The following is a 13,092-nucleotide window of genomic DNA, read 5'->3' as shown; positions in this document are numbered from 1 at the left end:
AAGTCTAAGAGTTGTGTTGGGAATGTCAAAGGTTGGGTCTATCTTTATCCTTAGCTAGTATAAATAAGATTGAAAGCCTAAGGAAAAATTAACTTTTCAATCAATACTAGTTCAAGAGTTTTTATCCTTCTTACAAAAATGATGAGATTTGGTGTGAAAGATCTCCTTATTATATCTCTCTTTCTAACCCTCCAAACGAACTCAACTTCCCCAAATTCAGGAACATCGGCCAAATGTGTTAGGAATTGGTAATTTCAACAAAAACATGACGTAAAAGAAAACAAATACTAAAAGAGTTTAACTATCAAACAATGGTGAGAGAAGAAACGCCTGGGCAACGACGCAAGCAACAAGGCAAAGAAAGATTCTGCTTGAAGGAATATATGTACCAGGAGGCAAACCATAACAACGACCGACTTCACAGCTGCGAAGAAATGTTCGAGAATTCACTAACAACAAACAACGGTGGTGTTACTGTTGCGTTACAGGTAAAGCAACAAACACAAAGCACAACATTACATTTGGCTGTGAAAAGTCCCAACTAAATCGAATATATATAAGCAAACCTGATTGAAGAGAATCATTCAAGGGTTGTGCAAAGGAAGGAAGAGTCTGAAAATCCTGAGTACGCTGCATCCAGGCCTGGCAGCAACAGAACCGACTTGTTATGCGCAGGGATGGCCGAACTGACAAACATCCAGACTAGGTCCATGGATGAGATCATCAATTGGATCTTTTACCTTTAAAAAGAACCAAATAAAAAAAGGGGAAGATGAAAAATATTCACTCACTGCCACTGGTGTTCGCACTCCTTTCTGCACTGGAGCTCCTATGGCCTTTATGTAGAAGCTGGTACAATGGGGGTCCGCAAGTAATTTGAAGAGGATGAGTCACACGCACATGCAGACGCGACAACAAAATAAAAAGTTAACAAAATCTGAGCGGACCTTTATGATGCTGCAGGAATAATTAATCAGATCGTTGTAGAGGGAGATCTTACTGTAGCGCTCTTTGGGGACTCAAGTTTCAGAGATTGCCTGATCTCAGGAGGTGTCTGTGAGAGAGAGAGAGAGAGAGAGAGAGAGAAGGGGGGGGGGGGGGGGGGGAGGGGTTTGCGGTGTTTAGGGTTTGCATGGCATTATTTGTTTAATTATGCGGAAATGGGTTTGGGCCGGTATAAGATTTTGGGTGGCAAATTAAACCCAAATCTATTAATCAATTCAAATTTACCCACTAAAAAATAGATTCAACTTATTTATTAATTGGGTTATAATGGATCCAATCTATCTAACTCATTTACTATTAGGCTTATTGGATCAACTTAAATTACCCAATAAGCCATAATAATATATAACCCAACAAAAAAAATAGAGGAGGAAAGTCCAGAGACTTCAGTCTTGTTTTCGTGGGAAACAAGAATGTGATTCCTTGACGCCGACTTCCGCCGACTTCTGTTTCACATTCTTGAGGGGAAACAGGAATGTGATTCCTTGATTCTGGTTGTATTTGTTGAGGAATTTGTGGAGGCAAACATGTGAGCTAGGAAATTTGCTCTTAACAAATTCAAAATTTATGTTCTTTACCGAATTACCTTGACTTTTTTTTTGGTTCGACAGTTAGGTGTGTCCAATTTAGCTTACGCGCATCTCGATTAATCCTCTCATTGGTTTGGTTAAAAACAGGTCATCCACGCCTAAAGTTGGGAATTTCAATTTGCAACAAATTACTACTTTCTTTACTTTGAGCCCAATGGTGCGAAGAGCAAGTTGACCAACCAATTAGACTAATCCAAAGCTGTTCTTTACCACCCCCCCCCCCCCCCCCCCCCCCCCCAAAAAAAAAAAAAAAAAAAAAAAAAACCCTTCCTCACTATTGTGATCCAAACACAATCCAATTGTGTCTTGTTTTCGCAGGAAATTAATTCCGGAGAAAATTGTTTCAGATTCTTTTAATAATTACAAATTCCTACTTGTCTTGGGTCTCAGTATTTTGTGGGGAAATTCTGAGAGACTCAAATTGTTTCACATTCCTCTTTTTCGTCTACATTTTCTTTTTCTAACGGAATGAGGAAAAAATGAAAATGAAAATTAAACTGGAAATTCTCTTTCTTGATAAAACAGAAAAAAAGAATTGAAAAGAACTATTTTGTTCACAGTACAGAATTCCTAGCACTGTTGGAAATTCAGACAGAAAATGAAAAAATGCAAAGAAATATTTTGGTCATTTTAGTAGTAGAGGGATAGTACAGTAATTTTACAGGGGTATTTTAGTCATTTAGATTTACAGGGATGATATGGTCATTTTGGTGTACATTGGTACAAAAAAAAGATGTCTTTGATATGTAACTTTTTTTGAAAAATTTTACTAACTTTTCCTGATTCTGTTCATTGCGACAAATCAAAGAAATACACATTTTGACAACAAAAAAAATCACCAAAACAAAAAGATCAGGAAATAAAGCAAAAATAGAAAAATAGAAAAAAAGGGAATTTCAACACACATTCCGAAAGGTAAACCGATCATTTCGTAGACTCTGGTTATTAAATTTTCAGACCATACAAAAGGTCGTCGCAGAAAAATGCAGTTGTGGCATTAGGCATGCCCCTTAATCCGTATAGGAGTAAAATAGTGTTCGATCGATACAACCAATATGCTTTGCTTTCACTTTGAACATGTATGTTTCTTACACTTGGAGGAAGAGAATACACTTCTCTTCACATTTTTTTTTTTTCGGTCAAGCGGAAATTCAAATTAATTTACGAAATGAAGTACCACATAAGAGTTTCACACAAAGTCATTAGGTCCATAGCTTAAACAAAAATCCTACTATTAATCTAGCACTTCTCTTCACATTAACTGCACACTATTATGGCTAGAGATATGTGAGATTGAAGTCGTTAAAACACCGATCATAAAATCCATGTATGTACCTCTGCACCAAGAAATTCCAGACCATTGGATTACATACAAATTTTAACAAACCAAAATTTATTCACACAATTCAACGGTCTGGAATTTCTTGATACAGGGTCTTCCGGTATAGAGGATCTCGGGTGAACTCATTAACCTATCGATTTAGTTGAAAACATGAAAGTCATTTCAGAAAACTCTGATTCGGAAATAGTCACATGCCTCTTCTCCTTCTCCTCCTCCTCCTTCTCTGTCTCCTTGCGCGATTTGGTTCGTTACTTCGTTCCAGTAATAAGGGAATGTCTGCCTACCCCAAAAATGTTGAAATTTTCCAAGTTCTTTATTTTTGTTTAGGTCAAGCGGTAGAAAAATTGCATTCAAGGAATTGTAGTCATAGACAGTACATCAATTCTGTAAAAATTGCATTCAAGGAATTTTCCAAGTTCTTTATTTTTTCTCAATACAGATTTTTTTTGATCGGCTTTTTCTCAATACAGATTAATGCAAGAAAGAGCTCGATACGGAGAAAAAAAAATAAACTAATGATGAAAGACTGCAGCAGAGTCAATTACTTAGAGATATTATTTGGTGCCCGAAGCCTCTCCACACCACACATTGTTGTGGGGTCCTCACATTTAGCGAACTCCACAAAAATGTGTGGTTAAGAAGAGACCTGAGGCACCACGTTTCGGTGCCTCAGGGTCATTGAATAATTTCTCCAATTACTCCTATTAAGTTATGGCATCAACAAGTTTTAACTCGATCATGGAAAGAGTTAATGTACAGGGAGGCCAACTAACCTAGATGGTTTGATGTAGAGCGGGTCGCGTCCACGTTCTTTGAGCGACTAGACCGAGCACAGCTCAAACTAAACTGGAGGCGGGACGACAATGGCAGAATGATTCGTGGGCCGTAGGCGGGTTGAAGCAAAACGGCCCATTGATCGATACTCATTTCATTTTGGAAGATGACCAACGATGCTTTTTTAGGCCTTCAAAACCCCAAATTTGCCGTTTAAAGAAAGATTTGACTTGCTAATAACTGGGGCTGAATTAAGCTGTTTTTTTGGGAGAAGTCTTAGAATTTTCTCTTTTTTCGAGTTTTGCAATTATTCTTTATTTTTCCATTTTTGGTAATTTTCATTATTAATTGATTCAGCTTCCGTTTTTGGGCGAATCAATTAGGGTGGAGAAGTTTTAGAATTTTCTCTTTTTTCAAGTTTTGCAATTATTAAGCATTTTTCCATTTTTGGTAATTTTCGTTATTAATTGATTCGGCTTCCGTTTTTGGGCGAATCAATTAGGGTTAGGGTTTTCTACCTATTTAAGTAAGTTGTAAGACTTCGGGGCAAGACAGTAGTATTGATTATTATTGAATGAAAAAGAGTTTTCTCTAAACCTATATCGTTTGTGATTATCTTGTTGCACATTTGTTTCTCTAGTTCATACGTCTCCCTGCATCAGTTAGAGTTCCTCATGTAGTAGAACTTTGCTCATTGTAAATGCAAGGGAACCAAATTTGTATTACAGAGGTAGTATAGGGAACACGATTTAGTTCATTTCATACATGAGTTGAGCAACCCTTATATAATAAGAACGTAGAGAAACACTCTATTAAACATACATTAGTACATTACATTACACACAACATTGAACATTGACTTGTATATACATTTGATTGAATTAGCTCCAGATCTCCGAAAGATGACTCAGAAACTGCTTGAGATTGAAGCATATGAAGCCATGAACAAGAGGAGGGCGATGAACATAAGAGGCATCTCTACAGTACTTCCATCCGAGCTCGTGGCATTCAATGGAGTTGCTTTAGATCCTGCTCCAGCATTCATAGATGCATGAAGGGTATAAATATTTGAGTTTACTCTTTGAATTGCTTAAAATCAACTGAACTAGTAGGATAATGTAGTTGCCATACATACTAGCTTGTTTGGATTTCCATGTTTAAACAACTAAAGTTGAAGTTAAATCGTTGCTAAAAACTGTGGCAGGACCTTCTTTTGGCCAATGATTGTCTTACATGTACTCGAGTAGAGGTGCCTAGGTTGGGCATGCATCGGATTCGGATTGTTCCAAGAATTGTAGGGCAGCTAGATTTCCTGTTCTTTCAAGTTTTCAGTACTTCAATTTTTCAGCGAAATCTTGCTTATCTTGCTCATAAATGGTTTATATATATATAGTGATTCGTGAACTTGAGTACTTTGTTCTAATAGATAGGTGTATTCCCAAGAATCCCAACAGCATTTATCGGACAGTCAGGATTTTCAGACTCTTCCTTCCTTTGCACGACACTGTCTATGTAGCCATGAAATCGGTAGTTATGGTTTTCCTGGTATATTCCTTCAAGCAGCATCTTTCTTTGTCTTGTTGCTTGCGACGTTGCCCAGGCATTTCTTCTCTTTACATGCAATACCCACGTCTGTTCTTACCAGGGCATTCTCAAAGTTATCAACTCGGTGATTATGGTCTGGTTTTTCGAATTCCTGTTCTTGATCCACTTATCGGCAGTTACTGTCCTATTGTTAGAAAAGATCATATCCACCAAATGAAGATCGACTGGGCTTCTAGAGGTGTTTATAGGTCTCTTGTTGGTCTAGCTATCCATCACTGTAAGCTTTCGGGAATTGTTACGTCATACTATAATTGATACTGTGGGCTATGTGTTGTGTTTTTGGGGAATCTATTTTTGTAATTGAGGAACTGGCCTATCGTTCTGTAGGCGGCAAGGTGTCGGAGGTATTCTCAGGAACTGTTGTACATCCAGATGGCATAATTGCAACTTCTGCTAATTGCTTGAAACCTCTTGAAGGCACCGAATTCGAGGTGACGATTGGTAGTTAAAAACTCTTTTATTTGTTTTCTCTTAACTTCAAATTTTATTTTTGTTGAAATTACCAATTCCAAATACATCTGGCCGATGTTCCAGAATCTGGGGAAGTTGAGCATAAGTGCTCCTCGCATTCTATATATGATTACTTCGTACCAAATTCTAGAGGTGGCCACCACCATGTAGATCAGGATTGTGCTCTGATACCAATTGTAAAGGGCATAAGTTCTTCTCGCCTTGTATACATGATTACTTCACCTCGAGGTTGAATTGAAATTATAAAGGGAGAACACCGTTTAGTTTCCCAGCTCTTAGAATTGTTAGGGAGGGAACACCGTTTAGTTTCCCAGCTCTTAGAATTGTTAGGGAGGGGGGTGGGGGGGGGGAGAAAAAAAAAAATTAAGGAGCCTTGTAAAATCATGTAATTTTGCTGGATAACTTTTGAGGGAAAACAAATGCTACTAGGAAAGTTAAAGAAGTGTACAAGACAAGTTTCTTTGCTAACTTAACAGTCAAAATATGCAGAAAATAAACTTGGGTTTTACGGTAGTACTTTTCCTTTCCTGGCAATTGAACTTGGCCTATGTGTTCTGAGATACATGTTTGATTTGATTGCAGATTAGTGTCAAGCTTTTGCACAGCGGAGGCACGTACAAGGGTGTCTTGTTGGAAGCTGATTTTTGCTCTCATATAGCTTTTGTAAAGATTATACCCGGTCACCGACTAACCGCAGCAACTTTTGGAAAGTTGGATTCCATGCGAGACAATTCGGTGGTGGCTGGTGGCTGTATACTTCAGTATTCTAGTTGGGACCATGCAACGTCTGATTATAATCTAGGTTATCTCAGGTATTAACTGAAAGTGTTTTTGAACAACTGGGGATTTGTTTCATATACTTGCAATTAAAGAATTGATAGCTGGTACGTTGGCCTAGGTTGGATGCTGGTGGTAGCATTGACCAAGAGATGGAAAACACTGAGTCTCGCAATGAAAGAACATCTGGGCAATTGATAAAAGCGGAAGTTCTGAATGTTGCAAGAGCCTCTCTCTCTCTCTCTCTCTCTCTCTCTCTCATTGGATACATTGAAAGAGTATCCTCCATGGTTGGTTAGAATTGGTGTTTTGTCTCTAATTTAAATAATTAGAGTTTTTATGGAGAAAAGAACGTTGCAATAAGAGGCTTGTGTTACTATCTTTGGAAGAAATTAATTTATGTTCAAGTCTTTGAAGACATATAAGTTCATGATTGGTGTTTGATTGTTGGAAATAAGCAAAAATCTATCATAGATAAAGTTTGAGCCCTAATTGCGGGAATCAGTTCTATTGGTCCTAATCCCCATGCCGCTATGGGTTTTGGGGTTCTATATGTTTTTTTTATCGGTAAAAGTAACATTTTATTGAGAGGAAGGAGGAAAGGAAAATCCAACCAAGGTTGGACAAACATTTAGATGGAACAAAACCCAATTACACCAATATGGGCAAAGTCCGTTACACCGGAGGCCTAAAAGCGCAGATATTACAAATACAACTCAAAACACCAGATGACCAAAAGTCCAAATCATACAATTTAGCACAATAAGAGAAACCTAACCCACCAAAGTAGGTTAGGCCCAGCCCAAGAAAACACCATTGTTTGTATCGTATTCATGGATTTCTGTTCTGAATTGATTTCTTCATTGGTTGTTGTTGTGTACCTTTTTGTCCGGGGTTGTGTTTATCCAACATTCTCATGATCTTTTATACCTGTTATTTGCTTACCGTTATGTGGTCTTGTATTGGGGGACCTCTCGTCAATCTGGATGGAGGATTTATTGGTATCATTACCAATGTTGGCCGACATTTTGAAGCCACACCAATCGATGATGTCTTCAAGTATCTGGAGCACTTGAAGAAACATGGGTAAGATACATGGTTTGCCCCCAACCCATTGGGGATTTTTTGGGAGAAAAAATATTTAAATAATTGAGTAATCACTATTTTAACCCTCAAATTTTAGGTTTTGTTATATTTAACCCGTAGCCTTTCGAAATTAACACTGGTATCATCGTATCCTTGATTTTTTTTTTCCAAAATACTAGAGGGGGGCAAGCCTATATACTTTCGTAGAAAATTTATTTTTTGAAATATAAAAGTAGTTTTTTTTTTCTCCTCCTTGCAGGAGCGACCGCCCCTCCTTGGCTCCATCCTTGTATAGGGAGGCCAACTAACCTAGTTGGTTTATAGTTCGTAGAGTAAAACTTTGCTCATTGTAAATGCAAGGGAACCAAATTTGTACTACAGAGGTGGTATTGGGAACACAATATTTAGTTCATTAATTTCATACATGAGTTGATCAACCCTTATATAATAAGAACATAAAGAAACACTCATATTAAACACACATTGGGCGGAATCACATGTAGGCTGTATTGGACTATAGCCCAGGTGGTATTCTGGAAAATCAAAAAAAAAAAAATTATATTTATAATTTTAGCTCAATTCATTTTTTCTTTTAGCTCAACCTATCCCACCAATTCATTTTGACCGAGCCTTCTTAGCCTCTCTGTTAACATACGTTCTCTCTCTCTTACGTTCTTCCTTTGTTTGCGTTCCCTGTTGTTCTCTCTCTCTCTCTACCACCGTCAAGGGATGGTTCTTGTTAATTATTTAGAGCTGAAAACTCAGTTAAATCGGCTGGTGTGCTTAGATTTGCTCTTATGTTGTTAAATGCAAAACATTGGCCGGTGTACTTAGATTTTTATTGATTTCGTTGATGCAGAACACTGGCTGATGTGCTTAAAATAAATCTGAAGCATTTTTTGATATTTGTTGATGTCTACGGATTTTTATGGGAGCGTTTTTTTTCTTCATATTATACATGTTAAAAATACCATTGCATTAACTCTTAAGAAATAGATATCTGAATGTCCAAATCTGCTGGACATTCACAATATGTGAGATCAAGGGTATGATGGTGATGGTGCTAGAAATTCGCATGGTGTATGAATAGATTACAAGCATAATTTCATAGAGATTACCCGTATGCATATTATATACACTGTTCTATCCATCGAATTTTTTTTTGGGATAGCCCAAGGCATAATCCATTCCTGGTTCTGCCCAGTGCACCCTCGACTCGATGCTTTTGGCCCTTTGCAGCCGCCCCTTCAATGATCAGCAAATTCAAAGGAGCTGATCGAGTCGTGGTTCACAAGAGAGAGAATTCTTTTCAGATGAGGCGGAAATTATGGAGTTTCCACCACTCTTTATGGGCCCCACTATGTATTTATTGCGGTAATCTGAACCATTCATTTTGCAGGGACCGCAAAATAATAACACATGCTAAAAATTAGCCTGATCGTACATCGATCTGTATGTCAAAAATTTAATTTTGATATACAAATGAACGGTCAAGGACAGTTTAACTTAAAAAACTATTGACATAATTAGGCTGTCCATTTTGTAAACTACAGTTCAATCTTTGACATACCTATCGATTCTCAATCAAACTAATTTTTTGCGTGGATATTCTACTTTGCAGGCTCTATAAGATGAACGATTCAAATTATCACAACAAATGCACAGTGAGGCCCACAAAAGACGGAGGCAAAAAACCCCATGTTTTCCGCCTTATCCGGACATAATTTACTCTCTGTTCACAAATAGACATACATTGATTTAGTATTTTGGCAAAAAAAAATTAAAAAAAATTAATGAAAAAGTTCGAAGTTGAAATATATTCTTGGAAGAGTTGTAAATATCTATATAGTTGCTAGAAACTCTATAATAACCTTCTAAAATATTGAGATATTTTAATGGGGAAAAAAGTCACATGTGAAAATCTAGAATCTATCTCAATAGTACCTTGTATAAAAATATCTTTGGACTGGAATTTTCCATAGGTAGTATAAATCAACCTCCTACTCATAATATTCATGGACTAGATGGTATCCATTTCACTCAAAACACAACACTTGTCAAAAAAAAAAAAACTCCAATTCATTCATTCTCTCTCTTACACAACGTCTCCCACCCCACCTCTCACCAACTGCAACACCACCCATTGTCGCGGCAATTCCCACTGGCAACTGAAGAAAGGAGGTGATCCACTTCTTCCTCGCGGGTCACCCAAATGACCTCCCGAATTCTCTCAAGTTCGGAAATATCATTTCTATTCCCTCCCCCTCCTCACACACACGCACGCACACTCTCTTCTCCCTGTACGTATGCAGGAATTAACGATATTAACTATACTTTTTATTAAATTTTTAATTAGTTTTTTTTATTAGATTACATTTTAATTTTTGTTTAGGCAGTCCACAAGGATCAACATTGTTGGTACTGGCATAAGGGTCATGTTTTAACCAATGTGCACGTGGTATCTGATCTCTTCAATTTCAAAGTTGGGGAGCAGCAAAGGGAAGAATGTTAGGTTGCAGGGAAAGTGCGAGCGAATTTTGATGGAGGGAAAGCCTGTGATGCTAATGTACTATCTGTTAATATAGGGAATGACTTAGCATTCATAAAGCCGTCCAAAGATGTAATCCGAACGTCTAACATTCCGTGTGTGTTTGTGAAAGACCCACCTGACGTTGGCGATCCAGTTTTTATGGTTGGACACCCAAATAATCTACAATTTTCACTGTGGTTTGGGAATTTGATCACCGCTTCCCACCCCCCAAAGATTTTACACAGCATGTCCTTGCTCGTTTCCCTAATCATTCGGACATGACCTTTCTTGAGCTGGATATGAGGACAGCTCTGGATTTCTCTGGAGGCCCGTTGTCTACAGATGAAGGTGAGGTTTTTGGTGTGTTGCATGCTTCAATTGACAATCTTCGAGATCAAGTTGCAAGGCCAGCTACGGCATGCCATCTGCGATCATTGCAAAAGTTCTCAACAAAATGTTCAGTTGAAGTCTTGATGACAATGTGTTTCTGCACATATGAATTGATAAAGTGCTTGGTTTTTTATAAGTTATGGAAGTACACTGTTGCGCATCTGAATTGGTGTTAATTCCTCGCTTCTTTAATTTGACTCCTGAAATTCGATAAGTTAGATGAATTGAATCTATATATTCTCAGACTTGAGATAACATAATTAATTTGACTTAAAAAAAGGGTCATTTTTAATTTTAGTTTTTTTCCACAGAAAAACTAGTTATGTGACCTTGTATTGAAAATTATCTGAAAAATACAATCTGCGAACTGCAATAAGACAGCACATATTGTAGGTTTTCCCTTCCAGGATACATCTGTATTTTTATGTGATTGAGTAGATTTTATGACATCAATTGTGCTATGAAATAGAAAAAATATATCAAAAAAGTTTACTCCATATGCACAATTGGTGCGAATTCACATCTATTGTGAGTATGTAACATAATATTTTAAATATTATTTTGCTTCTATAATATTTCTCCCGAATCAAAATGAGGGGTCACAGCACACTTTTTGGTGCATACCAGTCCCACAAAGCCTTACAATGTTTGATAACGAGTATGAGCTTTCCTCTAGTAATTATGTCGGACAGTCCTATGCTTTATCACAATGTTTTGAATACCGTACCGGATAGGGTATTGCTTTTTTTATTGGTACAGTACATATCGGTACCGGTTAAATACCAGATACCAGATACCATTTCGAATTTACTGCAACTACACAATATATATAATAATTATATATAATTATAATTCAAAAAAATCCCTCATACTATGCAATTCATCATAGAATACCTATGTGTTTGCCTCTTGTCCCACATTGCCTAGTTACAAAACTTTTTTCCATCTTAAATGACTTTGCACACTGATAGACATGTGAATGGGGATCCAAGAAGAAGTCTCGCGCGCTTAAGAAAATGGGCCGTGGCCGAAGGCAATTTGAAAAAATTGATTCGGAAACCAATTAACTGGGTGCACGTCATGAGTTATTCCCGCGCAAGGGGGGTGCAAATCCGGGATTTGAGCCTCACGCTCCCGTATTATAATTAAGCTCATGTTTTGCTAAAATTCTGAAAGACAACGTTTTTGTCCTGTCCCTTTGTTTGTTTTTTTTGGGTTAATTTTCCCGAGGATGCCGAAAAACGTGTGATAGATACATCGGACCCAGGAAAAAGAAATGTTCTGCAAAATACCGGATGGGATTTCCGGTAACGTTGTCTTGGCCGGTATTTTTCGAAATGGCCGGTACCAAGCGGTAAGGACCGGTATTGGGGGGTTAGGGTACCGGTTTTCCTCAAATCCGGTACATACCGGCCAGTACGGTACGGTACGGGATTGACATGCAACATTGATCACAATGCAAGAGTATTTCTTTGGAAAAATACTTTTATAGAACACATACTTGTGAGATAACTGCAGTAAATGTGGGTGGTGTCTCAGTTGGTCGAGCACTCTTTGCCCCATTTGTTTGGCTTGGGTTTGTTTCCCACTCATGTGACGGCCTCCCCTTCGCCCTAACAACTAACTCACTAACTCGCTGATGTATATCGTTGTGACAAAAAAAAATAAAAAGACAACTGTAGTAACTGCCTTGATCGAACAAGTAGCGGAGGCAATCCACGTCCGTAAACAAACACTTTGAATCACCGTATCATGTATTCCCTCTATTCCAAAAATTTTGTCTAGTCTGCAAAACAGAGTCTTAAAAATAATATAATTTTTGCTAGAAAAATTCAAATTTTTTTCAATGAGTTCTTTTAATTAGTGAAAAAAAATACTCGGAAAATCTTTTCTTGGAAAAATTATGGATTGGACGGATCACTTTGTTCTTTTACCCTTTTTCAGAATTTCTTTTTTACTCTCTGCACAATTTTCAATAAGTTTCTTTATCTATCTCTTTTCATTCATTACCATTTATTACATCAAAAAAAATTCTCAAAACTTAAAACCAAATACTAAGGGTGCGTTTGGTAACTTTTTTGTTTTCAATTTTTTGTTTATGTTTTTACTTTTTTCAAAACTAAAGCAAAAAACATATTTGGCAAGTCTAAAACCGGCAGCTCAATTCTCTACTAAGGAAGTAGAGATTGCCTGTTTTTCTTTTTTCGTTTTTCAGAAACGTTTCCAAAGTTTTTGAAAATTGTGGAAACATCAGAAATTAAGGTGTTTTCCCCTGTGTTTTAAATCTAAAACCGGCAGCTCAATTTTCTCAGACGCACATCAGATCTCGGTGGCTCTTGAGCCTCTTGCACAACTTTTGATCCACCTCCTCACAAAATACTCCTGGGACCTACCGACCTTAACACCTTTTGCAGCCCTTCTCCATTATTTATTCATTTTTTATTTATCATGGTGGGTATTCCGTGGTGCTTGCTTGGCGCATACGGTCTATCCAAAAGTGTTTTGGACGTTCTGGATTTAAA

The 13,092-nt window shown here is 37.5% G+C and overlaps 1 protein-coding gene across 1 annotated transcript; it reads left to right on the top strand.

The window, feature by feature from the left end:
- Positions 1-4,613: 4,613 nt before the first annotated feature.
- On the top strand, positions 4,614-7,096 carry LOC131324011 (uncharacterized). Its single transcript, XM_058355842.1, has 6 exons — positions 4,614-4,760; positions 5,142-5,256; positions 5,357-5,533; positions 5,644-5,747; positions 6,370-6,599; positions 6,686-7,096. Exons 1-6 carry the CDS (start codon positions 4,614-4,616, stop codon positions 6,861-6,863), a joined length of 951 nt encoding a protein of 316 aa, XP_058211825.1. The 3' UTR covers positions 6,864-7,096.
- The last annotated feature ends 5,996 nt before the right edge of the window (positions 7,097-13,092 follow it).

Source organism: Rhododendron vialii, chromosome 4a, assembly GCF_030253575.1.
Source record: "Rhododendron vialii isolate Sample 1 chromosome 4a, ASM3025357v1".
Lineage (NCBI taxonomy): Eukaryota > Viridiplantae > Streptophyta > Magnoliopsida > Ericales > Ericaceae > Rhododendron > Rhododendron vialii.
Note: the sequence above shows the minus strand (reverse complement) of the source record. Positions and strands in the feature narration are given on the sequence as shown.